Source organism: Panthera uncia (genome assembly GCF_023721935.1).
Source record: "Panthera uncia isolate 11264 chromosome C1 unlocalized genomic scaffold, Puncia_PCG_1.0 HiC_scaffold_3, whole genome shotgun sequence".
Classification (NCBI taxonomy): domain Eukaryota; kingdom Metazoa; phylum Chordata; class Mammalia; order Carnivora; family Felidae; genus Panthera; species Panthera uncia.
The window spans coordinates 93,689,047-93,714,945 of record NW_026057584.1 but is presented as its reverse complement, the minus strand read 5'-3'; the positions used below and the strand labels follow the sequence as shown (position 1 = coordinate 93,714,945).

Genomic DNA, 25,899 nt, shown 5'->3' with positions numbered 1-25,899 from the left:
TCTGTTATCACCCTTATTTGACAGAGACCTTGTAACTTCCCCAAGACCATCCAACTGATAAGCAGTAGTCAGGAGTCAAACCTTGGTATTTAAGCTGATTCATAGTCATCAGATTAGGGCCAGGAGAAAGGAGCTACCTAGACTTAGTCTAAGCCATTTTTTTTTTATTTGTATATAATCCAGTAGTGAATAATTTAAGGATCTCTTGCCTCTTTCCACGAAGGAATGCCAATATAAATGAGTATAAAGCTCCTCTGATTTATAATTCATTTTCTTAAATGTGAAGATGAGATCTTATACAATTTTCCTTTTTGTTGTTACTTTCCTCAGTACCGTAGTGGGAAATGAGAGGGTATAATGTGTTTGCTTGAGGACCCTACAACCTCTTGCCCATTTATCCAAAACCTTGCCTGTCTTTATAAGCAAAAATAAAAGCATTGCCCTCTTCTTCTGTTATAGGTACACCAAACACACAGGACTCAATGGATGTCGTTACATATGCATCATTTTTACATTTCCACTTTCCCTTTAATACTGCTTGGTGAAAGCAGTCTTCCTCCTCCCTCTGGATGAAAACCTATGCAACTTACTCACTTTTAGGTAATAAACATTCTTAAGATCATTTTAAATTGCAAACCCAGTCTTAGCTGGAAAGGTTAAAATACTCACTGAAATATATTGATAATCTCTTCAACCCTCATTGAAAGGTTAGGCTTATCCCCCTGAAGACAGGCACATGAGTCTTTCTTCGCCTTTCCCAACTGGCATTTCTCCTCCTCCCTGAGCTTGATCTCCTTCCCCAGTAGGACCAAAGCAGAGAGGGAGAAGAAATGTTAGGACTACAGGACAAATGCTAATTAAATGACCCTGTGGTAAAATGGCTTCAAGTTCTATGGGCAGGCGGGAGTTTAACATGTTCTCTTTCTCTTTCTCTTGTGAAAAGCTTTTGAGTTTCTTTAGTGGCTTCCCAGCATTGGGCTCTTTCTCTGCAGCTCCCTGTAGATAATTTTTATTTGACTTACCAATAATTGAGAGACATGTGTTGGAAGATTTTTCAAATAAATGTACATTTGCAATACATGTTGTGGGCATTGCATATTTTGAGGCAATCTGGTATGCCAAATTTAGAATTATTATGGCTTTGTATTAGCTAAGCCTTTTATTATAGTGATCCTCCTTTGCCTTAACAATGCTTTTTGTATTGTATTGTACTCTCTTTGATTTGGACTAACGCGAAGTATTTACGACAGACATGGCTGTCATGATTTTCTTTTGGTTAGAATTTGCTTATTTTCTCTTTCCTTTTTACTTTCAAACTGTCTCTATCCTTGTAATTTAAATATGTTTCTAATAAACAACACTTAGCTGGATTTGGTTATTTCTGAAATTTATTTTGTGCTATTTGCCTACTTTTTGTTTCTTTTTTCCTCTCTATTGTCTTCTTTTAAATTGATTTGGGGTGGTGGGGAGGTACCTGGATGACTCAGTCAGTTAAGCGCCTGACTTTGGCTCAGGTCATGATCTTGCGGTTCATGGGTTTGCGCCCCACATCAGGCTCTGTGCTGACAGCCTGGAGCCTTCAGATTCTGTGTCTCCCTCTTTCTCTGCCCCTCCCCTACTTGTGCTCTGTCTCCTTCTCTCTCAAAAATAAACATTAAAAAAATGTTTAAAGAAATAAAGTATCTTTAAATTGATTTTTTTTCTTATTCCGGTTTCCACTTAATGGGGTTGAAAGTTGTATACTCTGTGTATATTCTTTTAGCAGTTACTTTTGAAATTTTAGCATGCCTGATTGTGGTAGGCTGAATAATGCTCCCCACTCAAAAGTTTCCATGTCCTATTCCCAGAACCTATGAAAATGCTACTTTATATGGCTAAAAGGACTTTGAAAATGTGATGGTGTTAAGGATTTTAAGATGGGGAAATCATCCTAGGTTATCTGGGTGAGTCCAATGTAATTATGTGATTTTTTTTTAAGAATTTTTAAAATTTTAATACAGTTCAAATCAGTGTGCAGGGTTCATTTCAGCTTCTTTACTGCCAAACCTGGGGGCAGGGACTGTTTCAGTTTCTCTGCCTACTCTTTGTCTGTGATGACCAAAGCGTAAAGCTGTCCTCTGCATCGGACTTTAAACTTCACATTATCCTTATTTCTCTTGATCTTGATGGACTTGGCATCCTTTTGTCTGGCTGTGAGCAGAAACTCCTTGATTTCTTCAATTTTGCAAGGCGTGGTCACAAGGGGTGCAGGTGAGCGCACAGCAGGCAGCCCGTAGTGGATTACCCCGGATTACCCATCAGAGCCCACATGAATCTTTATACGAGGGAGATAAAAGGGTTAGTCAAAAACTGTGATGACAGAAACTGAGAGAAGGACTGCAAGATGCTACCTGGCTGGCTTTGAAGATGGAGGAGGGGATCTGAACCAAGGATACAGACAATGTCTAGAAGGCAGATAAAGCAAGGAAACAGATTCTTTTCTAGAACCCTCAGCAGGAACACAGCCCTTTTAGACATCTGACTTCCAAAACTATAAGAGAATAAATTTGTGTTGGTTTAAACCACAAAGTATGTAATCTTTGTTACAGCAGCAATTGAAAACTGATATAGTTTTCAAAAAGAGGGTAACAAATACAACAAAATGTGAAAGTGGCTTTGGAACTGAGTAAGGGGTAGACACTGGAAGAGATTTGAGGTATGCAATAGAAAAAAATCCTAAATTGTCTTGAATGGACTGTTAATAGAAATGTGAATGTAAATGATTCTGCCAGTGAATCCCAGAAAGAAATGAGGACTATGGTAGAGAAAGCCTATATTATGTAAGATAATATGTAAACCATCATAAATAGATCATTGACAGAAATATGGTGAGGGCTCAGAGGGAAATGAGGAGCATCGTAGAAAGTGAAGAAAAGGTGATCCTTGTTATACAGTGGCAGAAAATGTAAGTCAATTGTGTGTTCTACAGTTGTGTAGAAATAAGAATTTATAAGTTTATAAAGGAGATATTCGGCTGAGGAAATTTCCAAGCATGTTAAAGGTTCTACCTGGTTCCTTCTTGGTACTTATGGTAAAATGCAAGAAGAAAAAGACAGATTGAAAAACTAGTAAGAGGGGCACCTGGATGGCTTTCAGTTGAGAATCTGACTCTTAACTTTGGCTCAGATCATGATTCCAGGGTTGTGGGATCCAGGGTTGTGGGATCAAACCCTATGTTGGGTTCCATGCTGAGCATGGAGGCTGCTTAAGATTTTCTCATGCTCTGCCACTCACGTTCTCTCTTTCTCTAAAAAAACAAACAAACAAACAAACTAGTAAGAAAAAAGGAATCAGGACTGGGTGATTTAGGAAATTTTCAGCCTATCCATATTGCAAAAGATGTTAAAATTAGGAGATTTGCTGGCAGGAAAGCATACCTTGGAGAGAAAGCCAAAAGTATGATTGGACAAACTTTTGCAAGTAATAGAACTCTGAAATGAAGACATTATCATTGTTATTACTGGCATTATTTTAAATATTTAATATTATTTAGATTTACTTATATGATTACAAGTTTCTCACCTTCCCACTTATTCTTATATTGCCAGAGTCTTTTTCCCTCCTTTCCAAAGTACATCATTCGGAATTCCTTAAGAGAAGGTCTGTTGGTAGCAAACTCAGTTTTAACCTGAAGATATGTTTATTTCTCCCTCATCGTTAAAATTAAATTTTACAAAGTAGATGATTCCAGGTTGACAGGTCATGTATATCAGCCTTTTGACTATATTTTCTATTGTCTTATGGCTCCCATCATTGCGAGAAGTTGGCTGTCAGTCTAATTGCTGAGTTTTTAAGGCGTTAATTCTCTCTATAGCAGTTCATAGGATCTAACCTTTATTATTAGTGTTTTGTAGTTTCACTACAAGGTTTCTAGAAATGAAATTCTTTCTATTAATCTTTCTTGATTAGTTTTTGATAATTTTTGGTTCTTGGATCTGTTGGCTCATCAGTTCTGGAAAATTCTCAGCTATTATCTCTTGTGTTATCTCTCCTCCTGTGGGAAATCAAGTAGACATGTCCTGGGTTAGGAGATTATAGGGAATGCATTGCAAAAACAGCAGAAAACAGCCTCTGGTCTTGCTGAAAACAGAGGCCATGCTTTGCTTATCTAGTTAATGTATTTCCAGGTGGCACTCACTTTGCTTAACTAGTAATATATATCTACGTGTTAGGTCCTGCCTATACTCATAAATTCCTTAGGCCATGTTATCACATGGAATATTTTATCCTGTCTTAACTCGTTTTTCTGCACATTTTCTATACATTCTTACTGGCACGTAGCCCACCAATGTATTGCTCATTGTTTCCCTAAAGGTATGCTCAATAAATACGGGAGCTTGTGACTAGCTTGGGAAGACTTCCCTTAGCTCCTCTTTCACCTCTGTTGATTTGCATGGAGTCCTTTCTGCCATTCTCAGCCTTGTTGGACAAAGCCAAAAGCCAAACCCACATCCTCCAACGTCTCTCTCCTCTCTTTTAGCACTTTTGTCAGACTCCTTTTAGACTTTCTTACTCTATCCTTTGTACTCTGTGATATTCTTTTTTTAATTTTTTTTAACGTTTATTTTTTATTTTTGAGACAGAGAGAGACAGAGCATGGACAGGGGAGGGGCAGAGAGAGAGGGAGACACAGAATCTGAAACAGGCTCCAGGCTCCGAGCTGCCAGCACAGAGCCCGACGCGGGGCTCGAACTCACGGACTGTGAGATCATGACCTGAGCCGAAGTCGGACGCTCAACCGACCAAGCCACCCAGGCGCCCCTGTACTCTGTGATATTCTTAAATATGCTCAGTCCCCTCATGTCTCTGCACAAGTCTCTCTTCCCATTCATTAATTCTCCATTCAATTATGTCTATTTTACTGTTTAATCCACCCACTGAGTTTTTTACTGAAATTATTATGTTTTAATTTACAGAAGTTTTATTTTGTCCCTTTTTTTAATGCTTATTTATGTATTTATTTTGAGAGAGAGAAAGAGCAGGAGCAGGGGAGGGGCAGAGAGAGGGAGAGAGGGAGAGAGAGAATCCCAAGTAGGCTCTGCACTGGCAGCACAGAGCCTGATGTGGGGCTTGAACCCACAAACCATGAGACCATGACCTGAGCCGAAATCAAGAGTCAGAGTAACTGACTGAACCACAAGGTGTCCCTATTTTGTCCGTTTTCAAATTTGGTCAATCATTTGATAGTCTCTCATTTTTTAAAAAACATTTCATATATAATAAACATATCCTATGCTTAACAATTCCAATATATATGTCCTTGGAGGCTTAAATCTATTATTTATTGTTTCTGTGGACATTCCCTTATGGTGGCTTTTTTCCTCACATGTGTATAATTTTATACTATGAGCCAGTATATTCTTGGCCTTATTCTGTGGCAATACTGAAGGGACTAAGCTGATATGCTCTCCTTCAGGAAAGATCTCCATTTTCTCTTTCTGGGCATGAGTAGAAATAGAGTAGTCAAAGATTACCAACCTGGTACCACTTTAATTAAAACCTTCAGGGGTGCCTTGGTTGAGCACCCAACTCTTGATTTTGGCTCAGGTCATGATCTCATAGTTTGTGAGCTTAAGCCCTGCATCAGGCTCTGCACTGACAGCCCAGAGCCTGCTCAGGATTCTCCCTCTCCCTCTCTCTCTGCCTCTCCCTGGTTTATGCTTTTTCTCTCTCACTCTCTCTCAAGATGAATAAACATAAAAAATAAAAATAAAAATAAACCTTCAGTACCTGTGTTTGGATAATACTTCTCAAATAAATTATCAAAGAAAACTGTTATTCTCTTCTTTTTCTTCCTTTTTTTCTCATCATGGAAATAGATGTCCTTACAGACTCCCTTTGTTGACCAGTGGATTTTTTACTTCTAGTATATTTATTTGCTAGGGGTCTATCCCCTTCAAGAATTCTAGTTTAATGAAGGGGTCTCAGTTTTGTACAACTCATGGTATAATATCCTATTAATCTGTGGTATATTTATCCTCAAAGTTCTAGAACTCTGACTCTACACTTCCAGGGTTCAAGTTCTGTCTCTATCACTTATGGTGTGACCATGGACAAGTTACGTAACTTCTCTGTGCTTCAGTTTCCTCTTCTATAAAATGGATATTGATAATAGTTCCTCTTTCATAGGACTGTTACAAGGAATAAATGAACTGATATGAGTAAAATGCTTGGAACAGTGCCTGAGCCATAGTGCTCAAAAAGTGCTTCCTTTGGGTATTAGCATGTGCCTCCAGGTTGATTTAAGGCTCACTTACTCAGTTTCAGCTCATTGAACTTTTTAAAAATGATCTTGAGGATTCCTGTATTTTTTTTTCAAACTGAGCAGCACTGAAAAGAATGTTTGTTATAATTTATCCAGAATCTAGTTTAACTTGTTATAATTTACCCAGATTCTAGTTGAAAAGAGTATTTGTTACAGTTTATCTGGAATCTAGTTGAATAGCCTAGTAGGAAGGCCATGACTTAGTCCCTGTGCTGTGGAGACTGAAATGAAGGAAGCATCCCAAAGGAGTTTCAAGGCTGTGTCAGGGACCCCAGGTCCTTGAATATTTCGAGCTTTCCAGGAATAGGAAAGGTTAACATAGAATAACAAAGGGCTGCTTTGTTCTAGGTTCTCTTTAGAGGCATGACCATGAGCCCCACTTTCTGCTCCAGTGGAAACCCTCTCCCAACTGCTTTGACAACTCCCAGCGGAATGGCTACTTCGTTCTTTCCCCTGTACTTAGGCAGCATACAATCATCTATTACAACATGTGCGTTATTTTACCTCATTCAACCTTATATCCTTAGCACATAGCAGTTCTCAATAAATGTTAAATGCATGAGTGAACATATGAAAGAAAAAGACAATGGAAGAAATAACATGTTTGAAGGATGGGCTCTTTCTCTGATTTAACAGTAAAGGTAGAGACATCTGGCTGGCTCAGTCAGAACAGCATGAGACTCTTGCAATCTTGAGTTCAAGCCCCACATTAGGTGTAGAGATTACTTAAACAAATAAAACTTTTAAAAATAATAATAAAAAGGTAAGAGTAAAGGTGAAACTTCACCCACAACTTTTCAACATACTAAATCTTCATGAACAAGCCAATTGATCAATATTGTTTAAAGACATAAAGGTAAATAGCTGAACAAAAAGCAAAAGCATTAAAATTGGTTGCTTCTGAGAAATGAAACCAATGAAAAGTGAGTCAGTGATCTATTGTTTTTTAAAAACCCTCTGTACTATTTGATTTTTAACCGTGTCCTATTTTATTTTTTACTATGTATATCTTGAAAACAATTGAAATATTTAAAAACAAGTATTAGCCAATTTTGGACCTGTTGGAAAAAAAAAGCACCCAGCAGTACATTTGACCTTATGAGGTTTAGTACAGTCCTTTATTTTATTTTTAAATTTAGTACCCAGAGTCCCGATTACCAAAGAGTTGATGACTCAAAGACAAGTTGACAAATAAACAGAATTCTGAACTTTAATAGGGCAGCTCCAGTGGACCTAGACGGAGCCGAGTAGGCCTACTGACTGGTGCCAGAAGGGGCAACGTAAATCAATTAACTCCATGGTTTTTATGGAGATCTCTTGATACCAAAACTTCTTTCTTCTTTACGTGCTTCTCCTCTGATCCTGTGGAGATGAAAATTGACATCCATAGTCATATTCTACCAAAAGAATGGCCAGATCTAAAAAAGGTAATGGTGGTTAATTTACTGAATTATTTCTGGAACTTTTCCAGGGTTTCTTACTGCTTCTACTACAGATCTATCTCTTCTTTGGGGAATTAGATGTTAAGTTTCTCTGCTCTAGGAGTGATGTAAACTTATTTGCTATCTCTGATTTCTTAGTTTTTAAAAATGACTTTTACATTTGTTTTGAAAGAACACTGATCAAAGAAATAAGTGCCTTCTCAAAATCCCCTTTTCCCCTCAAATGAAGCATTCTTTAAAATTTCTGGCCAATTTAAGTCAGGCAGTTTTACTTCCATTTAAATCACATATTCAGCTGCTTGGAAGATACGTGCCAACTACAGAATTTAAAGTTACAGTTTCAAGTAAAAGACTATTAAAAAATGGAATGTGATAGGCTTCCAGGACTTCTAAAACACATCTCCTTTCCAAAATGTTTAAAATAAGTTTTAGAAGCACCAAGACATAGCTTTGTGGGATTTTTTTTTTAAGTCTATTTTAGGACACTGTCTGAAACCTTTCCTTTTGATGTTCTTTAAGCTGTAAATCCTTGTTATGAACTAGAGAGTAGGAACATCAAAAAAACCCTAGAGAAAATGACATGAAGCCTTTGTACAATGAGTGTCTCTTTCTCTGTATTTCTCAAAAGAGGGAAATTTCCTTTTGTCATTAAGAACTTTTGAATGAATACTAAAAGAAGGAGGTGGAAACATGAAAGAAATTTACAATTGGCTTGAGTTTTATTCAGGCTAAGTATCAGGTTTTATTCAATCTTCAGCCTTCTCTAGTATTTTCATGCCACTGATAATGTTTCATCTTTTTTGTCCCAAGTGGAGGAAAATGAATTAACCCAAACTCTAATTAAAATATGGTTTATTGTGCAAGTAAGTGAAACTATTTTTTTCTCATAGTTGTCTCCTGGGAGAATGTTAATCTTATTTCTTCGTCCTTTGGCATTTTAAGTAAGATAGATGGTAGACATTTTAGACTGAAAAATACAAATGATGCTGAACCATCTTTGAAAGGGTTTTCTGCTATAGCAGGTAGTGAAAACTAACTGCACCAACTGACCCTCCAGAAGGGGTCTAAGTGCCTACTTGGGAACTTGCTACTCTGAATGCTACTGTCCTCATCATGTTTTATTAAAGTGCAAACACCACTTCACAAGATTAGTGATGAAGACCCATAGCAGCCTTAAAAGGTACCTCTTCTTTGCTGAAGGGGGAAAACTTCCTACCTAGTATCCTGTGCCACAATTCCACCTCCTGTTATCTGCCTCCCACCTGGAAGCCTGCCTCCAGTTTGAGCAAAGAAGTTCTCATCAAAAGCTGATAATTTCTAGGTGCCCTCACCTAATGCAGGGCCCTAAAGGCAATGTTAAATCTGCTTAGGAAGCTGAAAGATACAGAGCTCAGGGAGGCTATAACCATAAATGTGTGCCCTGGAGACTTCCCAAGCACACTTGCTGCTGGCTCTTTTTCCCCCTTCTCCTTCTTAACGTCTACCTGTCCCCTCAAAAGATGGGAGGGGCATTTGTCCCAATAAACCAGGCTAGTAGTCTCACATGCTGTAAGCAGATAACTGATACACTGAATAACATTGATGACATAATGATAGTAATAATAACCATTATACTCTTATACTTCCAGGGAGCAATATATATATTTGATTCACATAAAATCATGTGAATTGCAGATAAAATTTATATTATTAACCTCACTGGACCAATCAGGTAACTGAGACTCAGAAATGAGCCTAGAATCCCAGAGCTATATGGAACCATGGTGGTCCCTCTTGACCCCAGTGCCTTTCTCGACACCAGACTGTTCCCCAATTCCCCACACTCAATAAACCCATGGAGGGCCTTGTCAAAGGGTCATTGGAACCTGACTTCAACCCACAGGTCAAGCAAGTGGATCTGACATGTGATAGAAGTTTTCATTTGATTGCAGGTATAGTGCAATAGTGATGAAATAACCAGCAGAAAACAGTTCTATGTTTTCAAACTGGGAGGAGTGAGATAAATAAATAGACATGTAAATAGTGCTAGTATCCTTCTCCCTCTCTCCCAGTCTATATTGTCACAGTAAAGTGAGTATTAAAGTGATGTTAGGCAAGAGCACAATTTCCTTGGTATTCAGGCAGTTCAATAATCACAGTAGATTTTCCTTTGTCTTCAAATTGTTTCTTAATGGGTAAAATATTATTTCAATACATCAGTCTCTGATCTTTTCTCATCACGTTTTCAAACTTCCCAATAAAAGAATGAAAAGAAGCCGGTACTAATTTTATTTTAGAAGATGAAGCCTCTTTGGAAGAACTAGTATCTGTTTTCCAACTTGCCTTTCCTCATTAAACATTAATGGACACACCTCAATAACCTTGGCCTCTTATTCCAGTGAAGAAAAAGGAAAGCAGAATCAACATTCCTGGATTGATAATTAACTAATGATTACAAAGGATTAGGATTTGAGAAATGTTTCCATTTTCACTTGCTAATGATGACTTTACTCAGACTTACAGTTAAGATCCTTAGGGGGCAAAATCTATCTGAGGTGGAAAGAGCATATTCAGGAGGTTCTTGATTAAATTGTTTCTGATGAATCAAGAGACCCACTCTCTGCTGTCATAAACAGGAGGATGGTGGACCAAGGAACCATGGTGAATGTTGTTTCAGGTTGATCCCAATGAGATTATTCACAGCAACAATGATGGTGATAAGGTCATGGCTTTCTCCTTCAGCAAGACTTTATGGACCACCTACTATGTGCCCAATAGTAGGATTTGCAAAGATTCTCCTAGTTTTAAATGGGGTCAAAAGTTCTGGCCTTTACTTAAAAAAAAATTATATATTTACATTTTTTTTTTCATTAGCAATGATTTAATTACACTTGATCATTGTAAGGTTATAGGAGTCAAAATCCCAGACATAGTCTGACTTTCAAACAACCCCTCTGAGGAAATAGATACCTGTTTTTATCACACAGGAGGTTCCTTACTCACCTCATGGAAGTATGAGGTCCCCAAGACAGTAAAAATGCCATTCAGTTCATCCACCTCTGATTCATACAAACCAATTTCAGAAACACATCTTTTGTATATAGAACTGAATTCCCTTGAATTTTTTAGTTTGGTTTTTTATTGTCATGCCCTTAAATGCCTATGGGATACTGGTCATTGTCAGTCAAACATTTTCAGACAGTAAATGCTTCTAGGCATATGCTCTCATCACAACTCTCAAGGTCATAAATTTCAGACCCCAAGCTTGGTTCAACCTAGGATGACAGCTGTGGAACTATGTAGAGCCTGGACTTGGAGCAGCTGCCCTAAATAGGTTAGGCCTTTGCAGGGGGCTTAGGAGAAGCACAGAGTATTCAAATTTTGTGCTTCCCAAGAAAGGGGAAGGAGGAACACAGGGTGACACACCTAAGGATAAAATAGACTGTCACCACTATGCTACCCCCAGTGCTGTCCATCTGCCACCCCCACCACCGCCAAGCTCATCAGCACAACCATCACCACTACCACCTCACAACCTCTCCCATTGCCAATACCGCCACTGCCATCCCTACAAATGCCACAACCATCGCCATCACCACCTTTGTCACCACCTCTCCCACCTCCAGCACCACCAATGCCACTGTCACCACCATCATGATCACTGTTTGCATTGATGAGGCCCTTTCTATAAGCAGGGTCTGGAGTCAATAGCTTTCTATGAATTTTATCTTAATGAATTCCCATAAAACCCTATGTCACAGCTACAGCTATCAGCCTCATTTTACACATAAGGAAACAGTGACTTTGAGATGCTAAGTTACCCCAACAAAGCCAATGATAATAGAAGTGGCTTGTCACGTGTGACAAGATCCCTTTGTTCTGCCTCCCTCTGCTTTTCTGTTCTTCCTCCAATCGAATACTTTAGGCTGATATCTTACGGGTTAAAGTTCCTTAGCAAATTAACAAAATGTAAGAAAAAGACTGAGGAAAGAGGGAACAGAGAAGGAAAGAAGAAAAGGAAAGAAGGAAATAAAACAAAACTTTTCTTCTACAGTAAAGTAAAATTTCAATGGCAAATTTTAATTTGAGAGAAAGTTTGTTTACTCTAAAATGTAACTGGTTGAGGCTTTATTCTACCCCCTCCTCCAATATACATCTCTCAGCAGCTTTAGCCAGGAGAAGACAATGGGGGAAGCACTATGGTATCAAATGCATGAAAGGAGGAGAGTGGGGTGGAGGGGTGCAGGCAAAGGAGAAACTGGGTACGGAGGAGAAGCTAAGGCCCCTGGTGAATAGTTTCTTCTGCATGCCCACCCTACTACTCCAGGTCCCCTATTGTCACTTAGGAAGGAGGCAGGTAGACTTTCAGAGCTAATATGATTATTTGGAGTTAGAACTCAAGAACAGACCTTATGCCAAAGTAGAATAAAGCTGGTACAGAATTGACCAAATCTTAAATCTGACTGGCAGTCCCTGGTCACAGACACAGAGACATACAAACACCCTTGTGCTGTAGGCGCAGACCTCCCCTCTCAGTCTGGAGGTGAGAGGGCTGCTAGGGAGGGAACCTGCCAAGACCTGACTCCCTGAAGACAACTTCCCTGTAGCATGGCATAAGAACCAACCACTGTTATCTGGTCTCATCCAACTACAACAAGCAAGAAGTTGAGCTAATGTTCAAGTTCCCTACCCGTAACTACTGACCAGAGTGTTGATGAGCTTCTCACACCATTGTTTCTGGCCCAATACCTTCCCTTCCTCCATCAAGAGGCACTCATCTGAAGCATGGAAATACAGAACATTGGAAGTTACTCTCCAATATGATCCCAGACTATCTTTTCAACCTCCCTCCTTAGACACCACCTAACCCAAGTTGTGCTTTTCCCGACTCCCAAAGACTTTGTGTGTTACTCAACCACAGCAGGTCTCACACCCCATAACCCTTTAATACTTGCCAGCCCAGCCCCACATGTTCAAGCCTGTGTTCCACACAGGCTGGAAGTGTCCTTTTATTTTCTCTGCCCTAGTAAGGCTGGTTAAGTGTGGGGGTTCCTTGAGGGTTTGAAGAATGAATGAACAAAATGAGATTTTATTTATTTGTTTGTTTTAGAATAGGGGATTTTTAAAAGTTTATTCATTTATTTTGAGACAGAGAGAGAGAGCACAAGTGGGAGGGGGCAGAGAGAAAGGGAGAGAGAGAATCCCAAGCAGACTCCACACCAGCAGCACAGAGCCCGATGCAGGGTTCAAACCCATCAACTGCCGAGATCATGACCTGAGCTGAAATCAAGAGTTCAACCAACTGAGCCACTCAGGCATTCCATGAACAAGTATCTTTTAATGTTAATCCTCATGTATTTATTTTTAATTTTTTTTAAATGTTTATATTTGAGAGACAGAGAGAGAGAGAGAGAGAGAGACAGTGCGCAAGAAGGGGAGGGGCAGAGAGAGAAGGAGTCTGAAGCAGGCTCCAGGCTCTGAGATGTCAGCACAGAGCCTGACGCAGGGCTCAAACCCAGGAACCGCGAGATCATGACTGGAGCCTAAGTTGGACACTCAACTGACTGAGGCACCCAGGTGCCCTGATGTTAATCCTCATTTAAAAACTGCAACCTAGGGGCGCCTGGGTGGCTCAGTCAGTTGAGCGTCCGACTTCAGCTCAGGTCATGATTTCACGGTCTGTGAGTTTCAGCCCCTCGTCGGGCTCTGTGCTGATGGCTCAGAGCCTGGAGCCTGTTTTAGATTCTGTGTCTCCCTCTCTCTCTGACCCTCCCCTGTTCATGCTCTGTCTCTCTCTGTCTCAAAAATAAATAACCGTTAAAAAAAATTTTTTTTAAATAAAAAATAAAAAAAAAATAAAAACTGCAACCTAGATAAAACTAGCATTTCTATGATACACAATTTTCTTCCTGAATAAATATATTTGAGGGAAAAAAGTAAATTGACTTAAATATCAATATCGAAAAAGTGATACATGGGTGTCAGGGCAGAAAATGGGAAGGTCATAATCTGAAAGATTGGAGCTCAGGACCCTCTGCCACAAGGATACCCCTTTATTGCAGTCATCCCTATCTTGTTCCTCCAGCCTGACTGTGCTTCTCCTCCACAGAGATTCGGCTATGGAGGCTGGGTGCAGCTCCAACATCACAGCAAGGTGAGTTTCTCCAAAGTGTGTATGTACCTTGGACCAGGGACATCCTGAGCCTGAGACGTTCTTGCAGGCAGGCCTCCATGGAGCTCAACTCAGGTCCTCTTACTGACTTTGTAGTAGGCAAGGGAGCAGCACTGAGTTTCTCAAAATGACTAGGAAAAATGAGGGTGACTTCAAAGAGCAGGATTTAGGAAACTAAAATTGCAATTTGAGAAGCCATTAAGAAATCTTTTTTTTTCCTTTCTTTTTTTTTCCCTCCGCCCTAGAATCAATTTTAGCATTTATTGCTCTGCCTCAAGGAAGAGAGGTGGGCTCCTTCCATAGGTTATTACATTATATTAAGGCCAACCAAATAAATGGCACAGTTTAAGTTTGAGCACAAGCTGGAGAAATTAAACACCGGAGACAAGGAGGAGAAAAAGCCATCGCTATTAAGGGTTGAGTTTGGTAAGAGGAAAAGCAAGAGGAGGAAGGGCTGGGGCAAAGCATTCTGCAAATAACAAGGCCCACCTAAAAGTGAGCTGAAGTCTAGCCCTGCACACAGGTCAGGATTGACTTCACTTTCAGAGGCATTTTCTGCTCGGGTGGAGCTCAGAGGGAACATTCCTGAGCTTCCCCCTAGACATAGACAGGCCCTGGGAGCACACCCTGGAGGAATTGTGGTCTGAGAGGACGCAGTTACCATGTGCAGAGGTAACTTGGGAGGAATGTAAATTTGGGGGTCTCACCCCAGATCTACCAACTCAGGGACTCTGAGGGTCAGGATGGCAATCCGTTGTTTTGACAAGCCTCTGGGGATTCTGAGAACCACTGGCTTAGACATTCATTCACTTACTCACTGATTTATATTGACTCCTATTTTGTGTTAGGCCCACCAGTCTAGACACCAGGAATATGCTGGTGAACCAGTCTGAGACACTTGTTGCCCTCATGGTGCTCAAATTCTAGGGGATGACAAATGTGATCACTACAGAGAATGGAATGAAAAACAGTGCTGTGGTTGCAAGTGATTGGGGAAGATTCACTGGGCTGGCTGCTCAGGGAGCCAGCTAAGACTTAGAAGACAGGAAGGAAAAGCCTGGGCAAGTGTCCCTGGATGAGGAATAGCAGTTGCAAAGCCCACCAAATGAGAAAGAGCTGTGTTCAAGGAACAGAAAGGAATATGCCTAAATGTAGTGAAAGAGGGAGACGATAGAAAATGAGATTGGTGAGGTAGGCAGGGGCCAGGTCATGGAGGGATGCTGGGGACATGCTGCAGAGTCTGGATTTATTCTCAATGCACAGATGCTCTGGAGGGTCTTAATGGCTTAAAAAGACCACCTTGATGGCTCTGTGGAAAATGAACAGAGACAGGCAGAGTTTAGGGAGCCAAGGGGTGTGAAGAAGCCAGAAAGGTGGGCAGAAGCCTCATCAGACGGGGTCTTGAAGAACAGGTGTAGGCCTTTGTACTTGATCCTGAAGGCAGTGGAGAATAAAGAGTTTTGAACATCAGAATCTCTGGGTGGCTCGTTTTCACCTTCATTAAAGAATGCCCACTAAGTGCTGGTTTAGACACTGTGCTACACTCCTCCCATTAAAAGTGCTAGTTCTACCCCAGGAGCTGATGATCTCAGCTGGCCTCAAATCTGCCTAAGGAAGAGAACAGTCTGGGTGGAGCTGATTTCAAGGCTACTGAGAAGCCCCAAATGCAGGACTGGGAAGTCTGTGATTGGTTTTGAAGTCCAGTTTGTAACCTTGGTACTGCATTTGAATGACTTTCATTTCATTTTGTTTTTATGTCAAGAGATTCATAAACAGGGGCGCCTGGGTGGCTCAGTCGGTTGTGTCTGACTTCGGCTCAGGTCATTATCTTGCGGTCTGTGAGTTCAAGCCCCACATCAGGCTCTGTGCTGACAGCTCAGAGCCTGGAGCCTGTTTCGGATTCTATGCCTCCCTGTTTCTCTGCCCCTCCCCCACTCATGCTCTGTCTCTCTCTCTCAGTCAAAACTAAATAAAACATTAAAAAATTTTAAAAAAGAGAGAGAGAGATTCATAAACAGTAAATCTCCTAAAGAAAACAGGAACGAAAACATTTCATATCTACCACCTACATATTTCCAGCAAAATTGGATACAATTAAATAGAACAAACAGTAACACTCTTCTTCCCTCTCAAAAACAAATCAAAACACAACAGAACCGGAACTGTATTTTTCATAATTATAGTGGTCAGGGATTACAGTCACTGGAAAAACAACTTGCAAATGTAAATAAATATGGAAATTAGGCTAAGCAATGAGAAAATCCAGTATTTGGTAGTTGAAATTTCTTTCTGTTCTCCCACATTCTTTTGAACAAATATTTTGTAGCCCCCATGACTGATTTACCTCGGAGACTCTTGTCCTCTGAAAAATCTTTCCAAAACATTTCTCTGGTCTTCCCCATGTGTTTGTCTTCTTAACCTTTGGTTTTTCATTGCTCTTGGAATGAATCGAGCTTTGTTCACAACTAAAACACACCATTTGTCATTTGGTTGAGTATTTATAAAAGTATAGGTAGCAAGTCAGTTTGCATGGCCTCCTTTCAGAGCCGGTGGGGGGAGAACACTTGGGAACATTTCAGAGGGTAGGCATGGGGTCCTTTACAAATCCTTGGGTTAGAAGCATCAAGAACATCCACTGAGTGCTTTTCAGGCCCTTGGGAATACAATACAGACATGCGTGAACATGCACATACACACATACACATTATTTCTATCTGTTTAGCATTTTCACACATACTATTCTGCGTGATCTCATTAGGTTCCTGCTCTCAAGATTATTTCCCCCATAAAGAAAAACCTGGAGCACCTGAGTGGCTCAGTCAGTTGAGTGTCTGACTTTGGCTCAGATTGTGATCTTGTGGTTCTTGATTTTGAGCCCCACCTTGGGCTCTGCTGTCAGTACAGAGCCCACTTCAGATCCTGTCTCTCACTCTCTCTGCCCCTCCCCTGCCCATGCTCCATCTCAAAATAAATAAACATTAGAAAGAAAAAGAAAGAAAGAAAGAGAGAGAGAGAAAGAAAGAAAGAAAGAAAGAAAGAAAGAAAGAAAGAAAAAAGAAAGGCTTACCCAGTTTTTCACCTGGGTCCCAAGCTCAGGACCTTCCATCCCTATAGAGTTGAGATGCATTCATCCTCCTGCTGTGGATGTGTTCTCCATTCTGGAAGCTCCCAGAACCCCATGCTATTGGGATTCTTTGGAGGCTTTCTCATGTAGACATGTTCAATTATTAACTCCATTTCTAGAAGTGGTGGGAGGACTGGAAATTCTAAGCTTCTCATCATGGCTTGGTCTTTCTGATGACCAGCTGCCATCCAGGAGCCATCCAGGAGTCTACTCAGAGTCACATCAATAGAACAAAAGATGCTCCTGGTGCTCTACCACTTAGGAATTTATGAGGGTTTTAGCAGCCCTAAGTCAGGGGTTCAAAGACCAAATGTTAAAGTAAGAGATGCTCCTAGGGTTCTTATTACTTAAGAAATTACAAGGGTTTCAGAAGCTTTGTGCCAGGAACCAGGGGCAGAGACCAATAAATATTTTTTCTATTATCTCTCATTCCGTCACTGGGGAGCCAGGAAGCCACTCAAGTGGATAAAGAACACACAGCTCACACAGAATGCTTCAGATTCTGTCTCCCTCTCTCTGTCTCTGTCCCTCCCCAGCTCATGCTCTCTCTCTCTCTCTCTGTCTCAAGAATAAAAAAATAAACTTAAACACACACACACACACACACACACACACACACACACACACTTTTAATGACACATGCAGTACCGGTCATTTGAATACCAGCCATATTGGAACTTATTTGTGGATAGTATTAGAATTAGAATGTGAAGAGCACCTGAGTGGCTCAATCAGTCAAGCGCCTAACTTTGGCTCAGGTCACAAGGTTCTTGAGTTCGAGCCCCACGTTGAGCTCTGTGCTGACAGCCTGGTGTCTCTCTCTCTCTCTCTCTTTTTCAAAAATAAATAAGCATTTTTTTAATTAAAAAAAAAAGAATTAGAATGTGAAAACCAGAAGTGTCACAGATTAGGGTCCCTGGAAATCAGACTCTGAGACAGAAATTAGCATGCAGGAGGTTTATCAGGAAGTGTCGGACAATGGACACCAGTGGGAAGTGAAGAGAACGAAGCAGGATAGAACAGAAGGCAATGTTGAGCTGTGATGTTTCAATGGAGCCTCAGCCAACCCTACCTGGAGCTCTAAAGCTAACCTTCAGAACTGTCCCAAGTTGGGGGTGCGGGAGGACAAAGAGAGGGGCCTTTATAACTCTGTCAACCAGTCATTGGAAGTGGGCTGCCCTGGAAATGAAGCAGGACCTGGAGGGAGGGAGGTGACTCTTCTCAACTGAGGCAGTCTTCCTATCTCCCCATAGGGGCTGATAGCCCAGAGCTGTTGGCAACACTCCCAGAAGCTAGGAGAAAAGGTCTTTTATTCCTGCAGGAGGATTGGAGCAGCATATTACACCATCCTGGGAAGAGACCTTACACATCACTTACTCTAAACTCTTATTTTATAGTTAGTATCTGAGGTTCTGGGAGGTTAAGTGTTTACACATAGGATCCTGGTCTCCTGACTTCTTCAATACCATGATTTCTATTATGTCATGGTGTTCTGGCTTTAAAAATATTAGAGGTATATTTGAAATGGTTTTTCTGGGTGGCAATCGTTGGTTGGGAAGCTTTTAAAAAAAGAACTTGGTTTTCTTTAGAGAGTTTAGAAAAATGAAAATTTTTTGTGGGTTGAATAAATTAGAGCAGCTTACTCCAATTATTTGGTTATTAGTTTAGTTTAAGATCTTGGTTGACACTGATGTTAACGTTAAAAACATAACCCAAGAGACTCCTCTGTCCTACCCCCAGCACCAAGTGCTGCCCTCTGAGGCACATTTGCAGCCCTGAAAAGACACTGGGTCCCCAAATGTAAAGTGAGAGGGATCAAGAATTGATTCTTAACAATGGCTGTCAGGTCCCAAAATTCTGGCTGAAGAAACAATGAGAATTGGGAGCCTATTATGGGATACAGCCGCTTCTCTGTGGTACTTGACAGTCAGAAAGACTTCTACTGACAGTTACTGTCATTCATCAGCCTTACCATGGATCCAACAGGAAGGATGTGGAGCGAGAGGTTTAGTGAGTCTGATTTTCCTGCCATGCAATGAGTACAATCCCCTCAAAAGATCAGAACGTTTAGGAAATGATAGTAACTAACCTTTGCCTACTAGATAGCCCCCAATTACCAATATCAGTGTGGTGGTGTGGAAAATGGCTCCATAAACTTGGGTCTTATCCCCGCCCTAAACCAACTTAGTGTATGACTTTGGACAAGTCAATGCATCCATAAGATGCAAGAGTTGAACTAAATGACTCATTTCTGCTTTAATGTGCTCTTCTTTGTCTGAAACCAAAACTTACTCATCTATCTCCCAGAAAAACCCAAACTCCTCCCCTGCCATTGATAATATATGGTAAAATTTGGTCCAAAATGATTGAGCATATTCTCTGAGGTGCTAAATTCTTTACTAACATTCTACTATTGGGACACCTGGGTGGCTCAGTCAATTAAGGCTCAGGTTGTGATCTCACAGTTCATGAGTTTGAGCCCTGCATTGGGTTCTCTGCTGTCAGCACAGAGATTGCTTCAGATCCTCTGTCTTCCTCTGTCTTTGCCCCTCACCCGCACACGCACTCTCTCTCTTTCTCTCAAAACTAAATAAACATTAAAAAAAATTTTTTAAACATTCTATTACTGAATCTCCTGTTTCACTCAGTGTTCTAAGATGCAAACAAAAGAACCCACTCTAGCTTGCTTAAGTGGAAAGGCAGCTCACAGACCTCCTGGGAGGACAAAAGATCAATCCATGAGGCTGTGCTAACATGCACAATGCCCAATCATACCTGGGGGGGGGGGGGCTGTGTCAGCAAAGATGCAAGTGCTGCCTCTTCTAGCCAGAGACAGGAACCTCACACTCAGGCTGAGACTGGAGACCAAAGTGCTACCATTTCTGCTCTAGCCACGTCTGATACCTCAGACAGCACCCATACCAGAAGGTAGCTTTTACACGCATGTTAGTACCCTCACTACAAGGGAGGCTGGGAAAGTGAAGTCGGGAATCTCCCTCATAAACTTCCCTTACACACAGAAGTGTTCCAAGGATGCTGGGTGGCCACAAGCATGACAAATATAATCATCTACATTTTGCAAATAGAAAAAGTGAGTCTTCAGCCCAGAAATCCCCTAACTTGGCCAATTCTACTGTAGTAAGTATTTTCATGAGATTTAAACCCAGGTTTGTCAGAATACATGCTCTTCAGCACTCTGCTATTCTGACTATTTTATGGTGTTTAAGCTTCCCTATTTAGGAGTAAAAGAAACATAAAGCCTCTAATTTGGCAAATAAAAGTTTATTTCTTGATTTTTTTCTTTTACCGTCATTCCTCTCCCCTCCCTTCTTCACCAAATGGAAAGACATGTGTTCCTATATTCTCTTTGTGCAATCAGTATCATTCAAGATTCTTGGTGGCAAATAACAAAAACCAACAATGGTTAGTTTAAGCAGAAAAGGAATTAGTTGCAAGTATTTTAAGCCCCTCAAGAATTACACATGCCTAGGGAACCACAATCATAAGATGTGCAGGTGATTGAAGCCACAGCCAATGCCACACCACAGGACTAGCCTGGCTAGGGCATTGCTGCCTCCTAGCTGGACACTGGACACTGCCACTGGTACCACTGCCAATGGACACAGCATGTAGCCACTGCTGGCATCGCTGGGAGAATAAATTCACTGATCCTGTCTTTTTGCATCCCTTGATCTTGATTAAAACCCAAGCATTGACTGGTCAAGCTTAGGGCAAGGAGAGCAAGTATTGGAGCTTTGGGGCTTTATCAAAGGGAGTCTGGGACCTGCCTCCACCAAGACTCTCACAGGAGATTCCGCAATCTGGGAAGGTTGTTCAGATGCTGCCAAGGTCAGAAAAGGATGGGAACTGAAATCAATCCTGATGTCCAGAGACTCAAGTCTGCCGAGTTGTAGACATCTCAGTTACACAAGTCACTTGCTTGCTGACCTTTTCCACAGCCATCAGAAATGAAAACATAGGGTCACCTCGGTGCCTCAGTTGGTTAAGTGTCTGTCTTTGGCTCAGATCATGATCTCACGGCTCATGAGTTCAAGCCCTACATCAGGTTCTGTGCTGACAGCTCAGAGCCTGGAACCTATTTCAGATTCTGTGTCTCCCTCTCTCTCTCGGTCCCTCCTCTGTTCACTCTCTGTCTCTCTCTCTGTCTCAAAAATAAATATACATTAAAAAAAAATTTTACAAAGAAATGAAACATGAATGTGAGGTCTTACTTATGCATGCCAAATATGAACGGTCTGCCACACGTGAAGGTAAAAAGTAGCTGGCTTCCTCCATGTGGGAGGCAGGGAAGGTCTTATCCATGGAATAGAAGGATGGAGAAGGAAGCTGTGGCAAGGCCTGTGTGCAACTCATGATCAAGCCAAGAGGACGAGCAGAAGGGCAGAGGACTCCACCAAGCAGAGCACAAGGCCTCTGATCACCACATACCCACTAGGCCAAATCATATAGGGCCCAAAGGCAAGTCTGAGCCCCTGAAGCACCACAGAGGTAGTGTGCCCTCAAAGCAGGGGAATATCAGGGGATAGTCTAGTCCCTAATTAGCCATACATCATGAATAGCAAGTACTTACAATAACCAACACTTAACATGTGTCAGATACTTCACTCAGTACCTTATATGGATTACCCATTCCATGCTTACAACATCCCTTTAAGGTAAGTAACATTATTCCTATTTTAGAGATGAGAAAACTGAGTCTCAGAGATGTTTTTTTAACTTGCTCAAGGCTACACAGTAAGTGGTAGAATGGTGATTTGTACCTGATGACTCTGATATCAAAGACCTGGATAAGACTTTTCCCTTTTCTCTAGGGATCACCAAATGGAAGTCCAATTTAGAGGATCCCTGCACTGAGTATTAAACATGGTGTACACAGGCAGACATGGTGCCTGGTGGAAGCCAGCAGCTCAGCACCAAATTTCATACATGCTACTAAAGTGATTCACTTCATTGCCTGCCTCCTACTGCAGGTGTTGACATCAGTGAGACTTGCTCTGCTAGATAAATCATTTACTGTCACTACCCATCTGTTGCTCCTCTATAAAACAAAAAGGTTGGACTAGATGTCTATCTTAGAGGCCCTTTCCAAATCTAAAATGTTATGGATCTGGATTTTTCCAGACACTGGGCCATCCTCTCAGGTCTTGCAGCCAGCAGTTCAGATCAGCAAGGTGACCAGCCATCCTCAGTATGCAGCCCCAAAGGGCTATGGCCATGACCTTTTTCTCTCTATGTCCAGCCACAGACACTCACAGAGCACACCCCTTTGATTCAAAGTCAACATTAAGGCATGAGGATAAAAAGCTGAGGCCTGTTAAATGAACAGACTTCTACTTCTTTGAGGACTAAGTAAAAACCCCTAAAAACATTAGGGGAGAACCATGTTCCAAAGCATACAATGAAGAATAAGTAAGCTTAGGCCACCTTTTGCTGATGTGAGTTTTGTCTCCTAGGGGGAAGCAAAGATGCTGAAAGATGGGAGGGTCTTCAGAGTGGTCCAAGAGAACTGCTGGGATCCAGAAGTTCGTATTAGAGAAATGGACCAAGCAGGTACTTACGACAAGAAATGCTACCAATGTTTGCATCTAATGTAAAAGGAATGTCTGTGTCTAAAATGTGTTGACCACCACTTGATGTGATTTGTGTGATAAACAGCTTCTGATTGCCTTTCTACCATGGGCCAGCCTATTACAGCTTTGCTGGGGGAGGGATGGGACCTTCCACTTACAATGTTTTTAGAGTGTGGATTTAAATTTTTTTTTTTATTAGGTATAACCTATTTTAAAGTAGAATGCTATGTCATCAAAAAAGATAAAAGTGGTATTTTATTACTTTAAACTTTTTAACTTCAAATGTCTTTACTTACTATAAAGTCAAGTAAAACAGTAAAAATTAGAATTCACAGATTAAGGATGCCAACTGCTTGTTTAGTCAGATTTGGGAATCCATTTTCTTTCTATGGTTTGTCTCAGTGCACAGTACACAGAACATCCCCATTGACATATAAGGGGTGGGAAGGGTAATAGTTAAAAAGAAAGTTAATCATATAATCTCAGAATACTCTACAATGAAACTAATCCAGAACTCTGAAAGAGGAGAATTAGGAAATTCTTGTTTCAAAGCTGAATCACTAACAATTTCTAAGAACTGCTTGGTTTTCCTTATCTTATATTTAAGATATAAAGGATTTATAATTTAAAATTAGAATTAGAATTTAAAAGAATTTCAGGGCCACCTGGGTGGCTCAGTCAGTTAAGTGTCCAACTCTTGATTTTGGATCAGCTCGTGGTCTCACAGTTAGTGAGATCAGGCTGCATGTCAGGCTCTATGCTGACAGCGTGGAGCCTGCTTAGGACTCTCTGTCTCTCCCTCTGTCTCTGCCCCTCCCCCACTCTCTCTCTGTCTCTCTCTCTCTCAAAATAAATAAACTTTAAAGAAAAAATAATTTCAAAGACTATCTAAAATAAGGTATGATGGCCATGTCGTGCTTTCACTTATTACTACCTGGTTGACTGTGCCACCTGAGGAACATATGCTCCAAGAAGCTACACTGAGCCTTCTGGACATGCAAGAGCTGTGCCCATGTGCTATGATGGGGAACTCACCACTGCAACACCATCAGGCCTAAAATTTGACATTAGTCGTCTAGATTTAAAATGGAAAACAAATAATGCATATACATAAATGAAAGAGCAGTTTAGAATTAGCAGCTTTTTTATCAAAGACCAATTTATAAGATCTTCAAATATATACAGAGACAGCAGAAGATGTTTTATTCCAAAGTCTGCACAAAATGAGTAACCTGCCAGCCCCAAATGAGGAGGTAGTCTCTAGCATGTTAGAAATTGTTCTAGGATTGGGGCACCTGGATGGGGTACCTGGATGGAAGTTAAGCATCCAACTTCAGCTCAGGTCATGATCTCATGGCTTGTGAGTTCGAGCCCCGCACTGGGCTCTGTGCTGACAGCTCAGATCTCAGAGCCTAGAGCCTGCCTCCAATTCTGTGTCCCTCTTTCATTCTGCCCCTCCCCTGCTCATGTGTTCAGACACTCTCTCTCTCTTTCTCTCTCAGGAATAGATAAACATTAAAAAAAAATTTTTTTTTTTAAGAATTTGGTCTAGGGGCACCTGGGTGGCTCAGTCACTTGGGCGTCTGACTTCGGCTCAGGTCATGATCTCACAGTCCGTGTGTTCAAGCCCTGCGTCAGGCTCTGTGCTATCAGTTCGGAGCCTAGAGCCTGCTTCGGATTGTGTCTCCCTCTCTCTCTGCCCCACCCCCACTCACGCTCTGTCTCTCTTTTTCAAAAAATGAATAAAAATTAAAAAAATTAAAAAAAAAAAGAATTTGGTCTAGGATACTTTTGGTCAGGTACTGCTTTACATATATTTTTTAAACAATTAAAAATATATTTAAATGGCATTCAGGGGTGCTTGGGTGACTCAGTTGGGTAAGCATCCAACTGTTGGTTTTGGCTCAGGTCATGATCTCACAGGTTCGTGAGTTAGAGCCCCATACTGGGCTCCAAGCTGACAGTGCAGAGCCTGCTTGGAATTCCTTCTCTCTCTCTCTCTCTCTGCCCCACCCCACACACATATGCGCTCTCTCTCGCTCTCTCTCTCTCTCTCAAAATAAATAAATAAAGTTTAAAAAATAAAAAAAATAACTGGCATTCAAATTGAACATTGCAGAAAGTCTGAAGCATTTCTGTAGACTATTCCACAGAACACAAGAGTATATGCCCCAGTTCTAGAAGTATATGGGGTGGGAGGGGAGCAAGACAGAACAAGCTTCCCAGACCTAGAGCAAAGAGCAAGGTTTTGCTCTAAATGTGAAGCTTGAGGGGCCCCTGCGTGGATCGGTTGGTTAAGTGTCTGACTTGGGCTCAGGTCATGATCTCGTGGTCCATGGGTTTGAGCCCCGCATTGGGCTCTGTGCTGACAGCTCAGAACCTGGAGCCTGCTTCAGATTCTGTGTCTTCCTCTCTCTCTCTGCCCCTCCTGGCTTGTGCTCTACCTCCAAAAATAAATTTAAAATGTTAAAAAATAATTTAAATGTGAAGCTTGAGCAAGGACCCACCCTTTCAAAGAAAACTTAGTGGAAATGACACTCAGATAACTGGTGTCAGAACCACTGCCTATGACTGCAGTTTAGATGAAGTGTGCTTCCTTCAGTTTTTGTTTTGTGTTTAATTCCATGGCTATCCTTGAGAGAACCATTGTGACTAACCTTTGCTGAGCATTTACTTTGTGCTAGGCACAGCTCTCAGCACCTACCATGTATTAACTCAATTAACTCACTATAAATTAACTCACTATAACAACACTAGGAGATAGTATCTATTATTATGCCAATTTTATAGATGAAGAAACTGAGGGACGGAGGTTAAGCAATTTGTCCAATATCACACAGCTTGTAGGGAGCAGAAACAGGATTTGAACCCAGGCAGTCTGACCCAAAGGCTTAACAACTATATCCTACCACCTCCATGGAGGTAAGAAAATAAAATGATGAAGGCCCAGCATAGAAGATTCCAGAAATCCATGCCATCTTCACCGGGAGGGAAATGTAACTGGCAGCCACTGGGTCTCTTCACTACAAGATCCAACACAGAGCTGAGAAAGACCAAAATAAGATATCAATGAGATGACATTTTTGTGTCTCCAAAGCCCTCAACTAGGTTGAATTCTTCTTGAAGCTGGTTCTGGAACCAACCCAGGAAGGTTAGAATTGGTGAGGGATGGAGTGGGAGCTCAGTCCTCTCTACATGAAGGAAGCTAAAAGTCCCAGAGAAGTCAGAGGGATGTGAGCACATACCTGCTCACATTTAATCCTCCCTCAACAGTACCTATTATTACC

At 41.1% G+C, this 25,899-nt stretch overlaps 1 protein-coding gene, 1 long non-coding RNA gene and 1 pseudogene across 6 annotated transcripts in view; 1 reads left to right on the top strand and 2 right to left on the bottom strand.

Annotated features, from left to right (window-relative positions):
- Positions 1–634: 634 nt before the first annotated feature.
- Positions 635–2,290, bottom strand: LOC125911426 (60S ribosomal protein L38-like; annotated as a pseudogene).
- Positions 2,291–7,577: 5,287 nt separating this feature from the next.
- Positions 7,578–25,899, bottom strand: part of LOC125911913 (uncharacterized) — a 63,075-nt gene continuing 44,753 nt past the window's right edge. For all 4 annotated transcript variants that reach the window (XR_007454500.1, XR_007454502.1, XR_007454503.1 and 1 more), the window contains exon 5: positions 7,578–7,666. This is a non-coding gene — a long non-coding RNA (uncharacterized LOC125911913). The remainder of the gene's footprint in view (positions 7,667–25,899) is intronic.
- The window catches only part of ACMSD (aminocarboxymuconate semialdehyde decarboxylase), a 54,039-nt gene continuing 35,804 nt past the window's right edge, over positions 7,665–25,899 (top strand). Inside the window, exons 1-3 of one of the 2 annotated variants that reach the window (XM_049616200.1) lie at positions 7,665–7,731; positions 13,835–13,879; positions 22,496–22,592. In XM_049616200.1, the coding sequence (XP_049472157.1) occupies positions 7,675–7,731; positions 13,835–13,879; positions 22,496–22,592 (199 nt within the window). In that variant the 5' untranslated portion in view covers positions 7,665–7,674. Of the gene's footprint in view, positions 7,732–13,834; positions 13,880–22,467; positions 22,593–25,899 lie in introns of those variants that run through there. The other variant, XM_049616201.1, reaches the window with a different exon arrangement.